Source organism: Populus nigra, chromosome 12 (assembly GCF_951802175.1).
Source record: "Populus nigra chromosome 12, ddPopNigr1.1, whole genome shotgun sequence".
Taxonomy (NCBI): Eukaryota; Viridiplantae; Streptophyta; class Magnoliopsida; order Malpighiales; family Salicaceae; genus Populus; species Populus nigra.
Genome location: NC_084863.1, coordinates 9,719,059 through 9,741,637, shown reverse-complemented (window position 1 = coordinate 9,741,637; position 22,579 = coordinate 9,719,059). Strand labels below are relative to the sequence as shown.

At 32.3% G+C, this 22,579-nt stretch overlaps 2 protein-coding genes across 3 annotated transcripts; one reads left to right on the top strand and one right to left on the bottom strand.

Annotated features, from left to right (window-relative positions):
* Positions 1-825: 825 nt before the first annotated feature.
* On the top strand, positions 826-3,102 carry LOC133669162 (uncharacterized). Its single transcript, XM_062089202.1, has 2 exons — positions 826-1,212; positions 2,681-3,102. Exons 1-2 carry the CDS (start codon positions 929-931, stop codon positions 2,883-2,885), a joined length of 489 nt encoding a protein of 162 aa, XP_061945186.1. The 5' UTR covers positions 826-928; the 3' UTR covers positions 2,886-3,102.
* Positions 3,103-10,711: 7,609 nt separating this feature from the next.
* Positions 10,712-21,727, bottom strand: LOC133669785 (CLP protease regulatory subunit CLPX3, mitochondrial). Of its 2 annotated transcripts, none has more exons than XR_009833969.1 (15): positions 20,451-21,727; positions 19,797-19,858; positions 19,495-19,592; positions 19,267-19,346; positions 18,757-18,807; positions 16,915-16,989; positions 16,747-16,824; positions 13,519-13,575; positions 12,972-13,042; positions 12,798-12,897; positions 12,514-12,618; positions 11,811-11,873; positions 11,601-11,723; positions 11,350-11,516; positions 10,712-11,010 (listed from the first exon to the last, which is right to left on the bottom strand). XR_009833969.1 is itself a non-coding variant. In XM_062090064.1 (15 exons), the coding sequence occupies exons 1-15, from the start codon at positions 21,420-21,422 to the stop codon at positions 10,936-10,938; spliced, it is 2,154 nt and encodes a 717-aa protein (XP_061946048.1). In that variant the 5' UTR covers positions 21,423-21,722; the 3' UTR covers positions 10,712-10,935. The 2 variants fall into 2 exon arrangements, 1 of the variants encoding a protein (XP_061946048.1); XM_062090064.1 differs by having other exon boundaries at positions 11,350-11,493; positions 20,451-21,722.
* Positions 21,728-22,579: the final 852 nt, after the last annotated feature.

Sequence of the window (22,579 nt, the reverse complement as noted above, 5' to 3'; positions counted from 1 at the left end):
TTAGCTTTTCTGAATTTATAAGTGTAAAAACCCTAAGTCTTTCACTTTGAGGTTTATTTCTCTCTCTTATCTTGAAATTGTAAAGCAATAAACAAGGGAGTGATATTACTCTTACCACACTATGTTAAACAAGCTTTAGGGAAGGTTTTATTAATTTTCTTATTCTCTCCGTCTCGGTTTTTCTCTCCTTCTACTGTTGTCCCAGCCGGCCCTCTCTTCCTCCTTTCATGTTTTCGATTCTCCTTCATTTCTCTAACTCTCCTTTCACTCAACCCCTAGCCTATTTTTTTTTTAAAAAAAAGAATTTTGGCTCATTCCCTTCTATTTTCTCTAATTAATTATTTTTAAAGATTTCTTCAAATAAGACCATCAAGATCATATTTATAAAATTTTCCTATCTTGCCATAACTTTTAAATAAGATTATAGTTTTTATGGTAATATTAAAAATTATTTCATGAATGATTATATATAAATCTAACATCCTGATTTTTAGGATTATAGTACAATTTAAATTTGGTTTTAATTATAAATATACATTTTTATAATATTATAGTGCCAAAAATACGTGCTGATGTAAAACTCATCAAATCAAATACAATGATATAATGCCCGAAATTTTTGAAATTCTTTTAGAGTTTACCATAGAATTATTTGAAACAAAAAACTTGCAGTTACAAAAGGGCTGATTAAAAACAAAATTTATTGGGAACAAAAAAAAATTAAAATCCGCGAAAGTGAAAAGAAAGTTGATGCAAAAATTGCGAGCCTTAAGAAATAATGGAAAACTGATGGGTAAACCGAAAGATGATGGATGAGTGGCCCATAATGAAATGGGACTGAGACCAGCCATGGAAAAAATCAATCAACCCTCTCCAGACCCCTTCGGCACTTTCCACCGAGAAACCACTAGAGTAATAGAAAAACGAAATGGCATGTGCGAGTGGCAGCAGCACCAGTTTACTAATATTGTTGAACCAGTCTAGGCTCGGTCCTCAAAACCAAAAGGGTCAACAACGTATCGACTCATCTATATCTTTTGGTGCTTCTCCTCCTTTTTCAAGAGCAAGAAGAGGAACAAAGGTGGGCTTGAGGCGTATGGCAAAACCAATAGTAAAAGCAGAGACCTTGACTATTGAGAAGTCTGGAATTAAGGTTGTTAGGAATCCTCCGGAGTCCAAACTTACTGAACTTGGTGTCCGCAAGTGGCCCAAGTAAGTAACTCTATAGCCCTCGATCTGTTTCCATACCTTTGTTTTGAATTTGCAGCTAAAGTTTTAGTTTTTGTTTTGCTTTCATCGCTACGTTTTCTGTAACGGGTGTATGTACCATTTTTTTGTATAATTATCCATTAACCTTATGTATGAGAAGTTAAAGTTTCAGATTTAGGAAATAATAGAATTTCCAAACTATATTATCCATGAAACTTATTTATACGTAAAATTATGTACCAATTTGATGTTAAAAAGAGGTGTAGGCTTGCAGTTTCTCGTTTAAATCTAGATCTATAATTGATAGCATTTAACCCTTCCAATGAATGGTTCAATGATATTGTTTGGTTCATTGTTCTTCAACTGCGCATTTGTTTTAAATCAAAGCAATAATCTTGGAGCTGTGGTGGGGAATTATGGTGTTTTTGAAACTTGATTCCCAGCAATACACTTGTGCAAAGAAAATGATCGCTCAATGTCAAAAAAGAAAAAAGAAAAAAAGGAAGGTGATCAATGCGCATTATGTGTGAAAGGAATAAGCTTTGCTTCCGAAAGCTGGCCCCTTTAAAGAAGCAAGTTTGTCTCTTGAATTGTTCATTTAAGTCTGGTGTTCACTTTGGAGTGCTGTTAGGCAAATCCCATCACAAATAAACTTTGAGGGGCCCTTAAAAACTAACGAAATGACCAAAGAATTTACCTAAACTGTGAGTCGGCCATGCTCCTGTTCTTTGTTTTTCCTTGGGGGCATGGCAAGGTTTCTGTCTATTCAAATTCCTATTTCCTGGATATCTATCTTTTGCTAACGGAAGTCATCCAAGTTTATTGGATACTTGTTCTCATATATAAGATTAATCTTGCTTTTAGGAGTGATCCCACCTTCTGCACCCTCAATATCTTGAGAACCAACCTCACTTGTACTGCTTACTTCTTTTTCTAAATGGCCATTCTCAAAACTGATCCCTCTGTGCTGGGAAGATGATTGGATCGTTTGGTGTTTGGATGTTGGTTTTCCTGGAATCTTGTGAATTTTTTTATTGTATGTTCTGCATAAACCTGAATCTCTGCGTGTATGGAAGCTCTGATTGGATTTTCCCATTCGTATGTTTTCTTTTTCTGGAGCAATTAAATGTGATATAAGTACACACTCTGTGTGTTGATCTTAAAACAAGCACAAACACACAACTACATATTGCAACACGCATGCTTCCACACCATTATGCACTTGGCTTGTGTTGGGAACCTTTCATGTGGTTAAAAGATATGAAGTAGTTTATATTTTAATTTTAGATCTTTAGAACAATGTGCTTGTGCTTTTTGGTTTAAGATGAATACTCTAAAGAACTTTGGAATTTGATGAGTTGCAATAGTTGCACATACTGAAAGAAGAGGGGAGAAAAAAGGAAAAGAAGGTTTTCCACGTATCAATAGAAATTCCTACATTTGGATGTTGATTGTGTACAATTTTTTACAGGTGGGGTTGCCCTCCCAGCAAATTTCCATGGACATATTCTGCCAAAGAGACATGCTATCTTCTGGAAGGCAAAGTAAAGGTGTATCCTGATGGGGCAGAAGAGCCTGTTGAGATTACTGCCGGTGATTTGGTTGAGTTCCCAAAAGGAATGAGCTGCACTTGGGATGTTGCAGTTGGTGTAGACAAGCACTATAACTTTGAGTAATAATCTCTTCAAGTCTAATCTCTTCAAGTCTATGTAGCTTAGTTCAGTTTGTGGCTCCTCCTTCAATAAATATATTGTAAACTACATAATTTTTGCCAACGAGCCATAGCTCAACTGGTATTATTTCGCCCTTCTCATAAAATGTCTCAAGTACAAACCTCTATATATAATAATAACAATAATAATAATAATAATAATAATTTCAAAATAAATTAAATGTTATGGTGGTTTTACTTGTACCGTTGTACTGTACACACTCTTCATTTTCATCGCGGATTGTAGGGTTTTTTTTTCTCTTTTCGTTTGTCATCAAACCTCTTTTGTTGCATCCTTGCATGTGTTGTTTTGTGGTGTGTTTTTTAAATTATTTCTTCTATTTAAATGATCTTGAGGATTAAAGGTTTTTATTAGATTTTCAAACTTGATTAGAGGAAAATTTAATAAGATAAAGTTTTAATTTTAAGCATAAATACACAATTAATAGAAAAAAAGACTAAACTAACAAAAAGAAAAAAAATTGCATGTATTTTTTAAAATTTGTGCGAAAAAATTTAGTTTGTTCATATATTCTCTGTTGACTTTTTTTTTAATCCTTTTAGTTCTAATATTTTAGTTTGTGGTCTAAAATTTTATTTTGTTTATATTTCATTCTTTAAATTTTGAGAGATGATTGAGTCCTTGAAAAATAAGGGAAAAGAGGGAAAATTGCTGGTTAGTTGATATTGTTGTCAATAGATTTTATTTGACGAGAAGAATTTTATTTAGGTATTTTTAAGCATTTTGCTAGAAAAAGTTGATCGAGACTAGGGATTCTTTTTATAAAGTAAAGGTTGATTTGAGATTATATGTTTTTTTTCCCGATTATGGGATGTGTGAAAAATACTTAAAATAAATTTTTTTAGTCCAAGAAGTTTTTTTTATGAACAGTAACTGTCTATGAGCCCGTCGGTAAAATTCATCCTGACAAATTCAATGTCTAACCATAAACAAATATTTTGTTGATAAATTAAAAAATTCTAGTTGTGCAATGGGATATCAAGGTCATTGAATGTACTAGTTTTAATATGGATTGATTCAAAGATTAGGGTGAACAATGGCTCAAAAAGTGTGAACTCGACCAGGCTTCATAAGGTTATTTGAGAGATGAACGGCATATAAACGACTTATTTTTTTAACACAATCAAAATGACATAATTCTCTTTATTGCCCACTATTTTACTCAAAACTCATTGTTTCATTAAAGATTTTAACTCTAAGTTAATTAAGGTTTTCAATCTTTTTCAATTCAATTTTGGTCTCCTGTCTCTTAAAACTCCATTATTAAACCCTCAATTAGTTTTCATCCTTGGAAATCATCTCAACCATACCCCTTTGGAATTTTTAATTAGACCCTTAGTTTTTGGCGCCTTTTACACTTTAGTTTTTGATTTTGTAATTTTTTAATTTTATCCTTGAACTTTTAATTCTTGTAATTTTGACCTAAATTGACTCTTAAACTTTGATTTTTTTTAATTGTATCCCTGATGGAATTGATTAAGCCAAACCAAAGTTCAATTGGGTTCTAGAACTTCTAATTTTGGTTAAATTGAATTCCAAACTTGATTTTTCTTCCAATTAAACCTGCAACTAAGCCAATCAAGAATATCAAAAGTTCAATTAAGTCCCAAGTTTTATAGATTCATCATAATCTTCAACATTTTTCCACAACTAAGCCCTAATCTTCAATGTTCTTCTCTAGTTAAGCCTTCTATTGGTACAATTGAATTCCTAAACTTCTCAATTTCATCTAATTTGTGTGATTAAGTCCCGCTTCAATCTATTTTTGCTACTTTCAAACTGCTTATCCATTTGTTGCCCTAAAATATATATTTTTAAAATTTTTACTTTTTTACTTTTTAAAAAATTTTCACCTTTAATCTAGAGTTTTTTAGCCATTTTATGCTTTTCAATCTTTTCTTGGTTTTCTTATGACCCTTTGGGTTTGTTTAGATCTCCATATTATAAGACGAGCTTTATTTATTAATGATGCATATTAACACATATTGCTTGTGATAGGAGGAACATAATTTTATTTGGTGTATTTATCTATTTATTACTTGTTATTGTTTGTCATCATCAAAACGAGAAGATTATTAGCCTTGAGATATTAATCACATATGGCTTATTTGTTTTGATGATAACAACAATTAATTGATTTAATATGCTTGTCCAAGAATTTAATGTTGTAGGGATTTCTACATATCGTTTGAATGTTATATAAACTCCTTGGATGCTATATAGGCTTGAAGATGTCTAAGCTTAATATATATGTAATCAAATCTTTATGGGATTTAATTTGGCATCACAAAAATTATTTTCATCCTTACATATTTTATTTTCAAATTCTCATACAAAAATATTTTCATTGCCAAAATTAATACATAGTGAAAAATACCTTATGAAAAATTATTTTATCATGTTGTGGTATTTATCACTAAAATACTTTTAAACGTATAATATATATTTGGTCAATTATGTCTTGCACTTTTTTATCACACTAAAAGTTTTATATCTATTTTGGAACAAGTTTACTAAACATTCAAGAGCTATTTTAGCTAAGATGCAAACTCATTTTTTAGCATGCTTTTGCAACAATTCTTTTCTTTCTAAAAATACCTCATAATTGTTGTTCAATTATTAAGACAACTTAACACTTAAGAGGGGCATGAATTGGGTGTATGATTAATTTGTACAAATAACACAAATTACTTAAGTAAACACAATAATCAACAATATAATTAAAGTATTTAAAGTAAATAGATAAGGAAGAGAATATGAAAACTAGTTTTTAACATGGTTTGGCAAGCCTGCATTCACATCTCAAATACTAACCTGTACTTCAGTATTGTATTCCTTCACTAGTCTTAGTTCAAGAGTACAATAGCCACTTGATGAATCCACACCAAGATTTATACACCACTTGAAGATATTTTCTCTTCAAAATTTCTACGCAACTTAAAGATATGTCATCTTCAAGATTTTTTCCACTTGAAGATGTACCATTTTCAAGATCTTTTCTTGGTAAAATTACTTCATCAATACCAAGAGTTTTTACCTAACTCTCAAAAGTTTATAAGGGTGATTTTGGTATCACAACCAAGTCTCTTAATAGAGTAGATAATACACTTGAAAGTTCTAATATATTTATATCTCATAAGATAGCACTTACAAGGTTTGGAAGGTGTTTAAATTTAGTGAGAATAAGATTGAATACTCTTGTGCTAGATTATGAAGGTTTAATAGCATCAATTAGAGTAATTGATGATTTTGAAGTGTTTCTACTCTTCGAATAGATAATATATGTTTGGAATACCTCTCTGATTTTGCAATTATATAAGCTACATATATGTTTCTAAGAAAAACTAATCATTGATAGCTGTTATAATCCCATTAACAACTCAAATTGTCTCCCGGTTCAAATTGGTCAAGCTAATTAATCAACCAGTTTCTAAAGAATTTACAAGTGTTCATCACTAATAAATGAGCGGTCAACTAGTTCATTTGGTCATATCAAACGATGAACTAGTACCTGTAAAATTCTAGTTTTAATGGATTAACCTTAGTGAATTCTTAGAACCGTCTATCTTAAATTATATCATATTATTTATCAATTCTTTAATGCATGCAAAGTGAAGTGTGTGAGTTCATTTTAATTGTGTTATCAAGTAGAATATAAAGGTTAAGATGAGCACTAGAATGAACATTTAATTTAAGTCTTCACTTTGTTTTTTTCTTGGACTTTTTGATTGATTTTTTTCATGGAATTCATCATGTTTGTTGATATGTTCTTCGTATAAAACTTATTTAAAGTTTATTTTCAACCAAGCATATTATTAGTATATTTTTATTTTTATTTTTTTCATTAAAATATATATAAAAATATGAATGTGTGACATTAAATGTCAAGAATTTCTTCTCCCTTTTCCTTTGATTAATAATGGCTAGGAATGGGGTTTTCCTATAAATAATCATTTGCTTTCATGTAAGACTCTTAACTTTTCAATATCTTTATATCTTAGATCTTGATGCTTTGGATTTCTCTTATTCTAAAAAGCTTTAATCATTCTCTTGAAAAAACTTAAAATCTTAATTGCATCAAAATCTCTCTTTAACCTTTTTGAGTTATATTACATTTTCATAAATACATGAGCTTAATCTTTGTAATCTTTTCTTGAGCAAGGTGTGATTATTCTCTTGTTAGAGATATATAATTTGTGAAAGTATAAGTGGCACTTAAAATCACTTGGTTATTTATTTGGTTATAAGCCAGATAGAGGTTCTAGTCTTTTTCTTAAGAAAGATTGTTAAGTTAGATTTGATCATTAGCCTGTAAAATGATTGGTTTTGAATCATGAACCCATAACAAGATTATGATAAAAGTTTGGTTCCTAAGCCCGTAAAAGAATTGAGTAAAAAAATTGTGTAATTGTTAAGGTCTCTCCCTTTAAGAGTATTTTGTGTAATAGTGAATACTTGAATAAAGATTTGAGGAGTGGAGAAGGGGGTTGTCCAAACCATTACAAAAATTAGTGTGTTTATCTCTCTCAATCTATCTCAATTTACTTATGCTTTGATTAATTGTTCTTATTGTCAAAATTAAAAAGATAAAATTATTTTTGAATATTGTGGGAATTTTTGCATTCTTAAATTAATTGAGAAACTTTTAAAAAAAAAGTTTTAGAATCTTAGATAAAGCCCTAATTTATCCCTTCTTTTAGGCTTTTTAAGTCTTTTAGATTTTCCAGCTACCTTTCCGGTGGTTGAAAATTGAGCATGCAAATAATACGTTGTCTGTTATATTTTCTAAAATCAATATTCATCCATCCTTTTTAAAATAAAAATAAAAAAGACCAAGTCGCGCGGGCCGACCTGACAAGTTTTTGATGGACCAGGAGCAATAGGGCACCCAGACCTGCATGCATAGGATTTTTTTAATATTTTTTATTTATTTTAACTTTATTTTAAAAAAATTATTTTCAAATATATTAATTATATTATTTTATTTATTTCTTTTATTAATTAAGAATATCATTTATGTTTTAGATATTATTTTATTAAAAATCATTTAATTTTTAATTTGTTTTCAAATAAGATTGTAGTTGTTTTTTTTTTATAAAATTAGCAAACATTTTTTTTATAGCCCATCTTGATTATATTTGTTTTTAAAATTTTATTTGGTTACTTTTCTGCAAGTATCTGTTTTTTGGTATAATTAAACCAAGAATTGTTTCAAAAAGATGAAGTTATTAATCTAATTGGATCCATAACTTGGATCATCAATTTCACAGTTTAGCTAGAGTTGATTTAGGACAGTTCAAGAAGTCATTTTCTCAATATTTTTTTAAAAAAATTATATTATCTTGAAATCTTTTTTAAGCTAGAAATCTCATATATCTAATTTTAACAAGTGAATCTATTTTCTATTTGTATTTGAATCTTTCCACCTTCCTTCCCATAATTGAAGCAATGATAAAAATGAAAAAAGAAATTCAACAAATTTGGTAGTATAATAACAACTTTTGTTATCTTCAAAGGAAGATTACATGAATAACCACTCCACCAACAAACTTCACTTTAAATCAAGATCAAGGTAGTCAATTTTATTCTGTTGGCATTTTATTTTTCTTATTGGAATGATAAATTTTGATTCTAGAGTATTTCGACATTATGTTTCAGGATCATGTATTATGTAAGTGTGTATGTTTCAACATACATGTTTTCATTTTAAATCTAAAAATAAATTAATTCAAATTATACAATATAATCACAATATAAAGCATTTAAATGTAATTTTAAAATTTAAAGTTTTTCTAAGTAGTCGAGATTAAAAAGAACTTTAACTTAAAAGTAATTTAATATTGACTAATGCAAACTTTTGATATTTTATAGTATGATTGCTAAATTTCTTCCACCATGCAACTAATTAATATAAAAAATCAATAAATTCAAATGTTATAGATATGAAAACAGAATTTATATTTAAAAAATACAAGCAATAAAAGTTATTACCTGAATTTAACTTATCTTTAACGAATTGTTGCTACATTGAAATGTAGAATGTTGCCTTATATTTTCCAGGTAACTAACTTATATTTCAAGCAACGCTCATCAATGGTTAACTTAAATTTATTTATTGGCTCAGAGAACCAAGAAGAATCATGTCGCTGCTGGACTAAGTTGTATTGTGTCCTTTCCTTCAGCTAGACAGGAAAGAGGTCCTTTGGATATCTATTTCCTTAGATAGGTCCTTAGGTATAGCCTAGAAGATTTTTTAGTGTGGTGTTTCTTTTAGAGAAAAAAAAAAAAAAAACATGTTATTTTAGCTTTTAAATGTATAGTTTGTATTTAAAAGACGTTGTATCTTTGAAAAAAAATCATCCCACCTCCAAGTCCAATACACTTTAGTCTCTTTATCTTACTCAATTAATAATAAAATTACACTTTAGTTTTATCAAACTTTTATCTGGAACAAAACTAACAGAATAAACCTGAAATATATCGATGGAAATTTAGAAGAAAAATTCAGAATGATCTAAGATATGAACAGGATGAAATTTATTCTATTTTTTAAAAATAACATGAGACACACCTGCTATTTCAACCAAAACAGAATGAATTTTACATCTTAGCTTTAAACATCTTTTTCGTTGCGAAAAAAAAAAAAGTTGTTTCAGACGCTTTGACAAATAACTAGTGACTCTTTCTTCTGTTTATTTTTTTTTAGGAGCTCTAAGAGTGAAGGACAGCCTCTCTCTCTTGAATAAATCAAGTGACTTATTCAAGAATTCAGCCTCTCTCTCTTGAATAAATCAGCCTCTCTCTCTTTCTTCTGTTTATTTTGAGAAATACAGTGATTAATTCAGATTGTTTCTTTTTCCATTGATTCTTTTCCGAAACAGACAATATTAGTATGGTTGTTAAATTACTATGACTTTACCCATAGAACATCTCAACATTGATGCCATCCCTATCAACATCATACGGGTTCAAAATCACCAGCAAAATACATGAAATGGAGAACCGTTGTGAAGACTCAGTGCATCACTCCAACACTGTTTGGCGTATACATTGAGCTTAATAATAAACACAACAAAATCTTGATTCTCACTAGTTTTGATACTTGCTAGAGAGAAAGCATAGTGAAAACAGAAGACCAGAGCCATGAAAATCGGAGTGCACAAATATGAATCCCACACTCTCAAAATATTAGCTTAGGGGGCAGGAAGGAGGTAATAAAACAGAACATAGCATCAACTAGGGCCACGAATCCTGACAGGGGAGGATCCTTTGGTGCATCTTGAACTGACATTCATGGAACACCAACTTATTAAGATTGGGGGTCTAACCCCCTGTCAAAATGACAGAATTTCCAAGTAAAGGAACACCAGTTTTCATTTAACTATACCTCTTACAAACACAAGGTCAAACGCTTTAGACTTCAAGCTCCTTTGCCGGTAGAAGCCGTACCGGACATCATGCCAGAACGTCATATATCTAAGGAATAATTACCTCTTGGGATAAGCATTGACTCATCTTATCAGTTCTTGGCTTGATTAGGGCATAGGCACCTTCAAAATCTTCTTCTGTGTCCATGCACAGCTACTGAAAATAGAAACATGACAGAAATCCAGCCTCCATGGAGTTATCCACGACAAGTTCTCTGCAAGGCAAGTTAGTGCACATGATGAAATCATAATTCATAGCTCCACTAGATGGCTTGGATTTTAGATTTCTATGGAGCATGGCCAGCGGGGAGTGAAAGGAGATGCGTATGTGGAAACACGAAATAAAATTGAAAATTGACAGATTAGGTCTCCTTAAAGAGAATGAATAGAACTTTTGTACAATGTCCTACGTATTTTCCTCATTTACTTTTCCTATTATCCAATTAACTTTTCAACCAGAAACTATGCTGTTTTACAAGGGATTATTATATCCAATCATGAATTTGATTTTTACAAATAAAAAGAGGAATTGTAACTTTAAGTTAACAGTTATCTTTGTAGTAGTGCTACATGCTCATTGCTCTTGATGAAACCTCTGATTCAGCGTCCTGCAACTCCCCATCAGCTGCCTCAACAGTGTCCTATAACATAAATAAGAAATGCTCAATTAGTAGTCTTTTACAGTACAAAAACACATGTCAACCAGAATAATCCCAAATAATATCGATTAAAAACTAAGCAATAATTTGTCTGATAAAGTCCATTGTTCAACAGGCAAAATACTATTCAAAAGAAAACCAAGGAAGCTGGTGATTAAATGTAAGAAGGGTGGTTAGAAGTCACTTTCAACCAACAGATTCTACTCAGCCAGTTCCTGTCACAATAATGATTTATTAAATAACACAAAACAGTTCAGATAAAAGCATACCAATGGTCGTAGACTAATCTATAAATTGAAACCATACCACTAAATTCTTTACCTTATATTCTGCTAGGTAATGCTCCAATGCACCATCTCCACGCAGGATTTTCCCACCACTTCCAGGAGCATGCACTGAACCTACAGACTCCTCATCAATTACAACAGCATCTACTCTATCACTTCCTGTTTTGATGTCTGGGATCTGAAGCAAATAAGTAACAAAACCTTTAAATATGTCAATATCCATATTTAAATGCTTTATAGAGATGGTGGATAATATCTACTTATAAGCCTTGGGGAATCACATACCTCATACATGGCTTCAGTTAGAATGCTTTCAAGTATGGCTCTTAAACCCCTGGCACCAGTATTCTTAGCCATTGCCTTTTTCGCAATTAGTCTTAGTGCCTTATCAGTAAAATGTAGCTTCACCTGGAATTATGCAAGTGGTAAATAACCATTACACAAAAGTAATCAAATGAATTTAACTACTAAATGATCAGAGAGAGAGAGTCGTACGTTATTCATGCTAAACAACTTCTTGTACTGTTTACCAAGGGCATTTCTCGGCTCCATGAGGACCTGTAAAGAGAAGCCCAGAAATTTACGTTAGCAAGAACATGCTTTATAATGAAAACTATAACTTCAAATCCGGCGCTCCTTTCTAGGAGAAACTAAGAATATTAAGTGCATTAAGCAAAATACATGATAAGCACAGATTGAGGTGTGCATTTGGAAGGGCAGGGGTGTTCTAATGTTTCCATTTTAATCAAACCAAAATGGGTGGTGAAATTTTACAAGCCAAAGAAAATTTCCCAAATATTAATGTCAAGTCAGTAATTTCCTAGCTACAGAAATATATACTGCTATCTTAGAAAAGACACTCTTGAACTTCTTAGGGCGATGATGAAAATCAGAGTAAAAAAGAAACGAGGCTTACTAGCACAAACTAAATTAGCAAACTTGAGTGAGCTGAAAGAAATTTCTTTTCTTTTCAGTATACTAGTAGTGTGAATAATTAGAGTTTGAATGTAACTGCTCCTCTTACATGTTTGTAACATCATAAATTCCTACATTCAGTTGCTAATTATTCTCTCACATTCTGAAAGGTTCCTAGTCATTCACAAACAGCCCAAATGGGATGATAACAAATATAGACTGGCACAGGGCGTATTAAAATAAAAAATAAAAACACAAAAATACCAGTATAACAGAGTATTACCTTAACAAGTTGATCCTCAGTTAGAGCTGCCAAACTAACTAATATTGGAAAGCGTCCAATAAACTCCGGTATAAGGCCATAAGCAATAAGATCAGCACTCTCAACCTGACAATGCAAAATTTACTTTTCAAGTTTTAAGGAAAGGTTTCACCAGTAACTTCCTTCCATGCTTAACAACTAACATCATTAATTATGTTGAAAACTTGAAATAATACATAGAAAGGTAGAACCTCTATAAATATTAAACTCCCATTTCACTAACATAGGAAGGTCTTCATTCTTACAGATTCTAGCAAAGATGAAGTGATTGCAGCATTGGTTACTCCACCTGCTCTCATATTAGCACGCACAGGTGCTCCAAATCCAATTGATGAATCTTGTCGTCTGATAAAATGTCACGAAATATTTTCAGATTAGATAACCTGAAACAGACAAAAACTATATTTGCAGATAATTACCTCTCTGAAATGGTCTTTTCAAGATCAACAAATGCTCCACCACATATAAAGAGGATATTTTTTGTATCTATCTGCAGAACATTTATATGAATTTATGATTAAATTTGGCAGCAGCAAGACAAAAATAGTGCCAATTCTCTGATTATGATGATGGTGAATAATCCTCACAAGGCAACATCGTTGCTGGTTATTATTAATTTTCTGAAATATGAATTAATAGGATGCTGCAAATACATAAGAGGTCCCAACCAAAAATCTAAGCAAGCATTTAATATCTTTCCAACTTGGGAGGAAAGAATATAAAAGAAATTATTCATGAGCTCGATGAAAGGAATGCATAAATAAAATGATGCTATGTTAGAAATCTGGAGCACGATAATGCTTAATCTGGTTCCAACAAAATAAAAGCTATCAGCAATACAAAAATAAGAAGATTCTAGGATGAGCATTTCTCAAGCAGTAGACTCTACCTCATAAAGGACACATTGCATATGACAAAAAATTCAAGGACAAAAAGGAAAAGGAGAACCATTTTGAGACCATATACCTGTATGTTATCACCCCGAGGATGCTTCCTTGCCCCCTTCTCAGGAACATTTACTATCTGGAAACAGGAAGTTCTGCTTTAGCAATTTTATTACAAGTTTCACACTCTTTAATATCTCTGGGGAAAAAAAATCCAACCACTAAAGATTTTCATGTAAACCTCTGCAGCAAACTGTTCACAAAGTGCTGCAGCAACAGTAACTAAAATTTCAAAACAACAAAAATATGGTACAGGAAAACAATAATGAAAAAAATGCAACATGCAAAGCCTATATGGCAACCTGTGTTTCACAAAAACCCATCAGTAAACTCACACTTGTACCTGCAGTTTGCAGATAACCACTATAAGAAAAACACTGTTAAATGTGGCAACTGAATCCTTGTCTTTTGTCACCTAAATTAAGTTTTTATGGGCAAGACTTATAGTGTAAAATGCAGATGAAAAATTCTTCTTAGTCAACTAAGAAAAGTTAAAACCATAGGACTTGCCATGTGCTAGGAATATTATAGAATTGCATGATGTCAGTAGCATAGCAAACTGTAAATGCCTGAATACCTGTCAACATATTAGAATTCATTTCTTTTTCAGGGGTACCAACTCCTCAATATAATGTAATCAGAGGGTTGCGAAGCATAAAAGATTTAGTTAGCAGAAAGCAAAATCGTGCAATGCTGTTTTGTTTTTTTTTTTTGTTTTTCACATCCAGAATAATAAATCATCTTTCTTAGCTTCGAAACAGAAGTGGAATATGATAAGCAAGAAGTTATACTGCCATGTCAAAGAAACCATGATAAGTTTTGATCACAAAGGTGATTTTGATAAAAATAATAATTTAAATTGTAAGCCAATGAAAGCATTAAGTTGTTGACGCAACAATTATATATAATATAATACTTGGTTCGGCTAACTTGTGCCCTTAGGGAACATGATAAAGCGTTGAATTCTCAATTTCCTAACCATTAGAGAATAGGTGATGGCATGAGGGATCTTTTAAAATTTTCAAATATAAATGGATACCTAAGAACACATTTTACTTTTCCTTGTTATCATCGAGTCTAAAAATATAGGTTCAAGGGAAAAAACATAACTCCCCATTACCCACTAACTTTGGTCCCAACATTCTAATTTTAGTCTGGTAATTCTACGTGGTTCTATAACTATCCCTTATTTAAATGTAGCATTATGTCTTTCTTTTTTCAATTAGTTAAGTAAAAACTACTCTTAATATAATTTAAAACATGGATTACAATACACACCACTTTGTTCTAATGCATGGCGCCTTTATAACACAACTTCAAAAAAATGAGCACACATCACGCATCACACCCTGTTATGTCTTTCCTTTTAAAATTATTAAGGAAGATGAGAATTGGCATAAAGAGAAATGGTAAATAATAGAGTTTAAGGCCATGGATTTTCTATGAAAAAACAAAATGAAGGATATGGATTTTTTAAATTTTGGGAAAGGATATAAAAAAAACTAACTGAAATTAATTGTATTCTAGTTAGTTATAGTAATTTAAACAGATTATATTCTGATTAGTCATAGTTAGGTATGATTTAAAATGCAGTTGAGTAGGTTAAACTTTCAAAGAGCTTTTCCGTTCTAAAAATCAAGTAATCCATTCAACAAAGAAAAATGAACAAAGCAATGGAGACTTTTTGACCATTGTTAGAATCAAACTATTACAGAATTACCCTTGTCTACAAAAACAACATAGAAATACAGTAATTCTGCTTCTTGTATTGTCTGCATCAACATCATTATTTGGCTAGAATCTCATCTAGAACTTGTCTAAATAAGATTTTTAGTTAACTAGTAGTGTAGGATTTGGGGGTTTTAACAGGGCAGTTTGTAATTTTCGTTTTCATTGAAGTAATTTTGTCATTTTGTAAAATCTAGTTAGCTACTTCACCACTTCACTATTAAGAAGTTAAATGGCCAGCTAACACTAGCTATGCTGCACCTCCTCAAACACCTCCACAAGTCACCTCCTTATTGGCTTATCCATATATAGAACTCATAATCCCAATTTTAAAGGAAGGAATATATATGTTATAGAAATTTCAGCAAACTTTGATAGGTGCGATGCCTAAGAATACCTAGGAGTGATTTCTAGGATCCCTGGTGTGATTCTAGGTTTCTTTTCCTTTTACCAATCGAGTTCTCCTGAAGATCTTTAGTTCTTGATTTGTTTACTTCCTGAATAGTATAATTATCCTTAAAAAAATCTACCTAAACTACAAAACATCTCTTTAGTTACACCCAAAACCAACTATAACTTCTGTAAACCTCAGTGTTTAGGAGCAGAATATTAAGATCCTGCATCATCTTGACATCAGAAAAGCAGAACTTCCTCTTAATTAAAAAAGGAGCACAGTACCATCATAATTACCACAAATTTTGAAGTTAAAGCTCAGCAGTGGTTTCCAAGCATACTGGATTACTAAACCAACTTCCAAAGTTCAATCCCTTATTGTCAGAAAGTTAACAGCAATTCAACTTCAAATTCTCCCTGAAGCTTTCTGAAAGATCATAAATTATCAACCAACTTTTTGTTTGACCCCTTTCTGTCCAAAAAGTGAATAAATTACTTCATTCTCCTAAAAGAGCTGAACCTGCAATTCAAGCATTCCGATAATAAAAAACGGAATTCATCCCTATAATGAAAAATGTCTTCCCATTAAATGTCCACCTATGGACTCCATCGAAGGTCTCTTTCATCTTACACCATCTCCAATTCACTCTTTCAAATTAACGCTGTTGTTAAAGGTATCTGCAAAAGAGTACTCCTGTTCACCAGTCTACTGGTCTCTATGAAGGGTTACCTTTGACTCTTTCAAAACTTTATGACATTTAATTTAAGATTCATTAAATTGCAATATGTCACCTCTGACTTATATGATATATCCAGCATACCTTTTACTCTTTCAAAACTTTATGACATTTAACTTAAGATTCATTACATTGCAATATGTCACCTCTGACTTGTATGATATATCCAGCATGATATCTTAAATTATAATCAGCATAATTGGTAAGGAATCCAAATATCTTTATAGAAACAGCAACTAAATGAAGCCAGAATACAATAAGAATATCATATGGGACAAGTACAATTTCATACAAATCATTCAGTAAAATTTCTGCAATCAGCCTCACAGAGGTGAAACAGTAGCAAGATATCTAGTAAACAAATGATAAGCAGTATAGTTTCATGTACTCACAGTTCCTTCCAGCATTTTCAATAATGCCTGTTGGACACCCTCACCAGAAACATCCCTGCTTATGTTTAAGCTCTCAGCCTGCAAAATTGTCACAACATTTAAGTCTTAAGAGATTGTGTACATCGAATGTTACATAAACTAATTGGTAAGATGGAAAATTAACAGAACCTTCTTTGTTATCTTATCAACTTCATCAATGTAGACCATTCCTTGTTGAGCTGCTTGCACATTAAATTCAGCTGCCTAAAATCAAGAAGGAAATCTATGTAAGTTCTGTAATATGAGAAAAGTCAAGGGGTTTTCCATTCTTATTAAATTCAGCTAATAAGTTGTGAGAGCATGTGTTTGGGAATGAGCTACGTCAAAATAAAACATCATTATGTGAAGCAAGCATGAACAGAAACTATACTGATCAAACTTTTAAATAAAAAAAAAAACACCTGCTTAACAGAGAATAGTTTGCTACAACAGGACACTTCAGCATAATTATAATGTTAGTTCCAGGCAAACCCTGTTTGGGATAAACATCCATCAGATATATAGTCAGTACACAATTCAAATGCTTGATAATGAGTTGCAGCCAACATTCCAGTAAAAAGAATTTTATCCCATAAAGATGGTTAAATGTTGAATAATGATAAATAGTAGCGTTCATCAATAGAGGAAAGCATGTTAAGTCTCTTTGAATCAATGCACATTAGACTTCTTTGAATTCATGCACGAAAGCAAAAGTTTGGGATCGAGATGAATGAATACATGAAATACCCGAAAAAATTATTAGAGACAACTGAAAGGGCTATTCCTCTCATAAATAAACACATGAACTGAAGCACACAACTACGTGCACTTAAAAGGGACAGATCATAGCTTTGATTGCACTTTATACAAATGTAATTTGAAGGGAAAAAATCTCAACTTCAGTAGATTTCAATGCTATAAGTTCAATTTCTGGAAGAAAGAATATTTAAACAAAATATAAACAATAGTTAAAACTTGAATGACTTGCATGTACATGTGCATAAACAATAGTTAAAACTTTTATCGAAGGTAACAATCGATCAAACTGGAACTGTGATTAATTGAGGAAGAGCTGCAAAATTCTGAAACATGATTACTAGATGGAAACCAGTCAATGCCCACCCAAAAACAATTCTGGAACAGGATTATGCTAGTGTTAGCTGAACAAGTCTACCCAAACCCATCCAGAATGAGTTTTTGAGCATTAAATGCAACCCCAGCCTCCAGTAGGAAAAATGAAGAGAACACAATTTCGAACAAACATTAATTGAGTTAAAATTTCTCAGACAACTAACAAATTCAAGAATGTTAACAATAAAATTAGTTCAATATTTTGTCTCCCATTATGTCCTTTCAGTAGAAACATAAATGGTCCTGTATGAATCAGCATTGCAATTACTTTTCCCCCTCTTTATTTATCACAATATTTCAAGTATTCAAGGTCCCGGCAATTAAGACAATCGAACCTAAAAAGTTCAAATACTACCACCAAAAAATCCAAATTTTTCTTAACAAGCTGCTGTGACTGCCTTGATGACTCTTATTCATCAGAGTTTTATTGTTTTAAAAAAATAGCTAGCATTTTTTCATAGGCCAGGATAACCTTGGTTAGAACCTAGAGTGTTAATTCCTACAACTACAATGCGTCCATGGCTGTTTAACATCAAAATCCATAATTACCAAATATTCTAGCTAGTAAGTTCTTTGATGAATTCCACTGCTGCTTCCTAAGTGAGATAATTCCTCTGCCTCATAAAGGCATTTATTTTGAAGAACAGTAATTATCGTTGGCAACCTCCTTCCTCCGTCAAGAAAATACATGTATCTTATAATGTATAGCAAAGGCACAATTAGACACAAATTCACTTAAATCAGGACTGGTGAAACTGAACCTCTACAAAAAGGCACCAAATGCATAGACAATGCAGCTCCAAGGCTAAGAAACAACAACGAGAATTTACAAAAGTTTAAAAGATAAAAGGTGAGATATACCGAGAGTAATTTATACAATATTGATTCAACATCTTCACCAACATAACCAGCCTGCAAAAATTAGTTGCCTCATTCAGTTAAACAGTAATGAGCCTGCGAATAGGTACAGAGAGAAAGATCAAGAATCATGTGACCATGGAAAAATACATAGCAAGACAAAAGAAACTAAAATGACACCCAGCAGTTTTACTTCGAACAGTTGGATATAAGTACACATTACTACCCTAGGACTTCCTTCCCTTTTGTGGATAGAATAAGATATGAGAGAAACAAATGAGTTCCATCAATGAGGGTGCCAATTTTCCCTTTTCAATAAAACATGATTAGATTTAATGAAAGACATCAAATATGCAGGCATGTTGAAAACAAAGAAATCATATGATTATTCAAGATTGCCTAAATGTGAAAGTTCAATTTTTTATGTGAATGTCCAATATCAACTGTGAAATAAAAACAACCATGAGGCATTTCTAGTCTTTGAAGTAAGATATCAATACAAAGCAGACTTGCCTGGGTTAGTGTTGTCGCATCAGCAATCACAAATGGCACATTCACAAAGCGTGCTAGTGTTTTTGCCAACAATGTCTTCCCTATTTCATATATAAGTTAGAACAGAAGTCCAGAATTCAGATTCGGAAGCTTGAAAGCAGGACTAACAAAATAACAATGTGGTAAGCACTGATTTTCACAGCAAGTCACAGGGACTTGAAATACATAGAGAAAGTGTAGAGTCATTACCTGAGCCAGTTGGGCCCATCAAGAGTACATTGCTTTTTTCCAGTTCCACATTGTCTTCATCATCTATAGCCTCCAAAGTTCCTGATTCTGCTCCTGGCCTAGTATTAGAATACATCACTTCAGTATTCTTTCACAAGTCAATTAACTGCGATAATCTGAGACCACTTTTGTAAACCAATTAAAAATATACTAAACGTTGCTATTCAAGGTAATGAAATAAAGCACCAATCATTATCAATTCTATGGTTCAATTATTTCAATAGCAGCATTATGAGAAGACAAGAATGTAACTGGAAACTAACCCTTTCCGCAAGGAGGAATGGTAAATCCTCTTATAATGGTTGTAGACAGCCACAGAAAGCACCTACAACATAAACATGAATCACTTGTTGAGTACTCTCAAAAGACTACAAGCTGCTCAAGGCTATGTCAAGCATGAATCCAAAACAAGCTTTCAGGAAACTGACAGTGTAGTCTGTTAAATAAATGATGTTCTATCACTCAGTTCCCCAAACCAGAAACATTTGATATCTTCAACATGCTATATTCAATTTACCAGAGCACTTCGCTTATGTTGGTTCAAACAACTGATACAACAAGCATCTTAACAAAGTCATGTCGACAATGTCCCAGAAAACAAACAACTATGACACATTCATCAAAAACAATCCAAGATGAAAAGAAAGAATAAAGGGGTGATGATTGACTTGACAAGACAATTTGAAAAGGGTTTCTAAATACAATGCAACAAAAACTCTAACAGGACAGCCTTCATAAGTACCCAAATACCAGTGTGAAATCTTTGACACACAATGATAAACCATAATCAACAAACATCTGTTAATAATTCAAAAAACTTACAAGCATCGAAACTCAGAAACTGATTGCAACCGAATACCAGCTAGCGAGATCAAAAACCCAAATATGAACGAAATGTAGTTAAAAAAAAAGCAAACCTTTTTTGCTCTGTCTTGTCCAATAACAAACTTATCAAGACCTTTGCAAATCTCCTTTGGCGTCGGCAATTCCTTCCCCAAATTTGACCCACCCCATCCAGCACCATTCTTCTCACCACCTCCATTCCCACCACCACCTCCACTCTTTTCTCCACCTGGCTTAAAAGCCCTAACCACGCTAACCCCCGGAGCAAACGGCGGACCAGGAGGCGTATGCACAGCCAACCCATTCCCACCCGGGGGTGGCGGAGGAGGAATCCCCTGAGGCCAATTCTCCGGCGGATCCCCTCCATACGACCTCAACGTCTCCCAAAACGACACCCTTAACCTATTATTAATAGTATTAGTAACATTGGCATAATCCGCCCCCTCTTCAACACCATTACTCCCTTCCTTACCTCCCTTATTCCCATTTCTCCCATTCCCCTTATTATTAATCCTACCAATCTCAACAAAACTGCCTTGTAACGGCGCAATCTTATCCGGCCTAAAATAATAGGCTGTCTTACAATTAGGACAGAAATTCACAGCCTGATAATTATTATTATGCCCATTTCCATTACAAGCGCCAGTATCAGCAGTTGTAGTATTATTAGTATTATTATTAGCAGTATCATTATTGCGACTCAAATGATGATGATGATGATGATGATGATCAAGATTAGAATTATTACTAAATACGAAACTCCGATTGGAGAAGAGTACATCCATGTGTTTAGAGCACCTCGGGCAATTCGCTTCTGCCCTAATTTTCCGAACATTGCTGTCGTCCTTAGAATTCTCCCACTTGTAGCGCTCTTGGATTCCGATCAATGATTCCTTCCGGCGGTTACACCCGATGTTCAAGTAGTTCAAGTGCGTGGAGATTCCTCTTGAGAAGCGGACCGGGGTTTCGAAACGGGAAGAGAGCAACAGAGGATTCGTTGCATCCTTGAGTTTCCTGCATCTCCGCAACATTCTAGTTCCAGACATAAAAAGAAGAAAAGTGCGGTTTTCGGAGGAGAGGATGAAAGAGAGAAGATGGGGGTTGTTCAAAGATAATATTTATTTATTTTATAAGCTGTACAAACACAGAGAGAAAGGAGGAGGGGCAATTGTGAGGAAGGGAAAAGACAAAGCAGAGAGCGTATGTAGGAGGAATTATGGAAAGAAAATGGCTTTCTTATCCTCTACGTACGACCCCTACCCCCTTGTGAGATTGGGAGTTCTAATTTCTTCCCTTTTTTTTGAACAGTTTGACACTACCTTCTTCTTCACGTACGTCTTCAGTCTCTCTCTGCTTTGTGTTGGGGGTGCCTGATGTTAGGATCCAATGCCACGCCTTCTTTGTATTGTCTTAATTAATTAATTAATGAGAATTATTTACTTTAATGTTGAGAAATGAATTACAGGAAATGAATTAAAAACAATCATTAAGATAACCTGAAAAAAAATATTTAAAAAAAAACAAATGATCCAACTCAATTCACAACCTATTAAATATAAAATAATAAAACTGGATAAAAAAATATGGTTATAGTCAATCTGAGTTAGCATGACAAATTTATAATACTAGTAATCAGAGCTGAGCTAACTCGGGATATCTCATCAAATTTACGGCTTATGTTATGAGACTGTAATAATTCGATAAAAAAATAAAGCAAATGTTTTTAAGTAAAAAATTTAACTTTTTAAACTTGTGATTCAAGTCATTAGACCCAAAGCATCTTATCTAAAAATTTAATTTTAATTATACAAAAGGATTATAAAAATAACGATTGAAAGAATGAAAATTAAAATTAAAAATAAAATAAATTTTATACTGGATCGAAGAATGAAATTAAAATGAAAAATCAATTTAGCAAAAAGACTAAAAGAATGAGAATTAAAATTGATATAAAAATTAAAAAGAATTTTTTTTATTGAAAGATAAAATTGAAAAGAAAAATCACATTAACAAAGAAAAAAAATTAAGAAGAATAAGAACCAAATTATATTATAATTCTTTATTATTTTTTTATATTTGATAAAATACCAAATAGTCCCTCAGTTGACATTATAATAATCAAAAAAATCATTGTAAAAATACAAAATTACACCTTGATACTAGATTTAAATTTTTTTTGCTTTTAATAGTATTTTGATCGTTT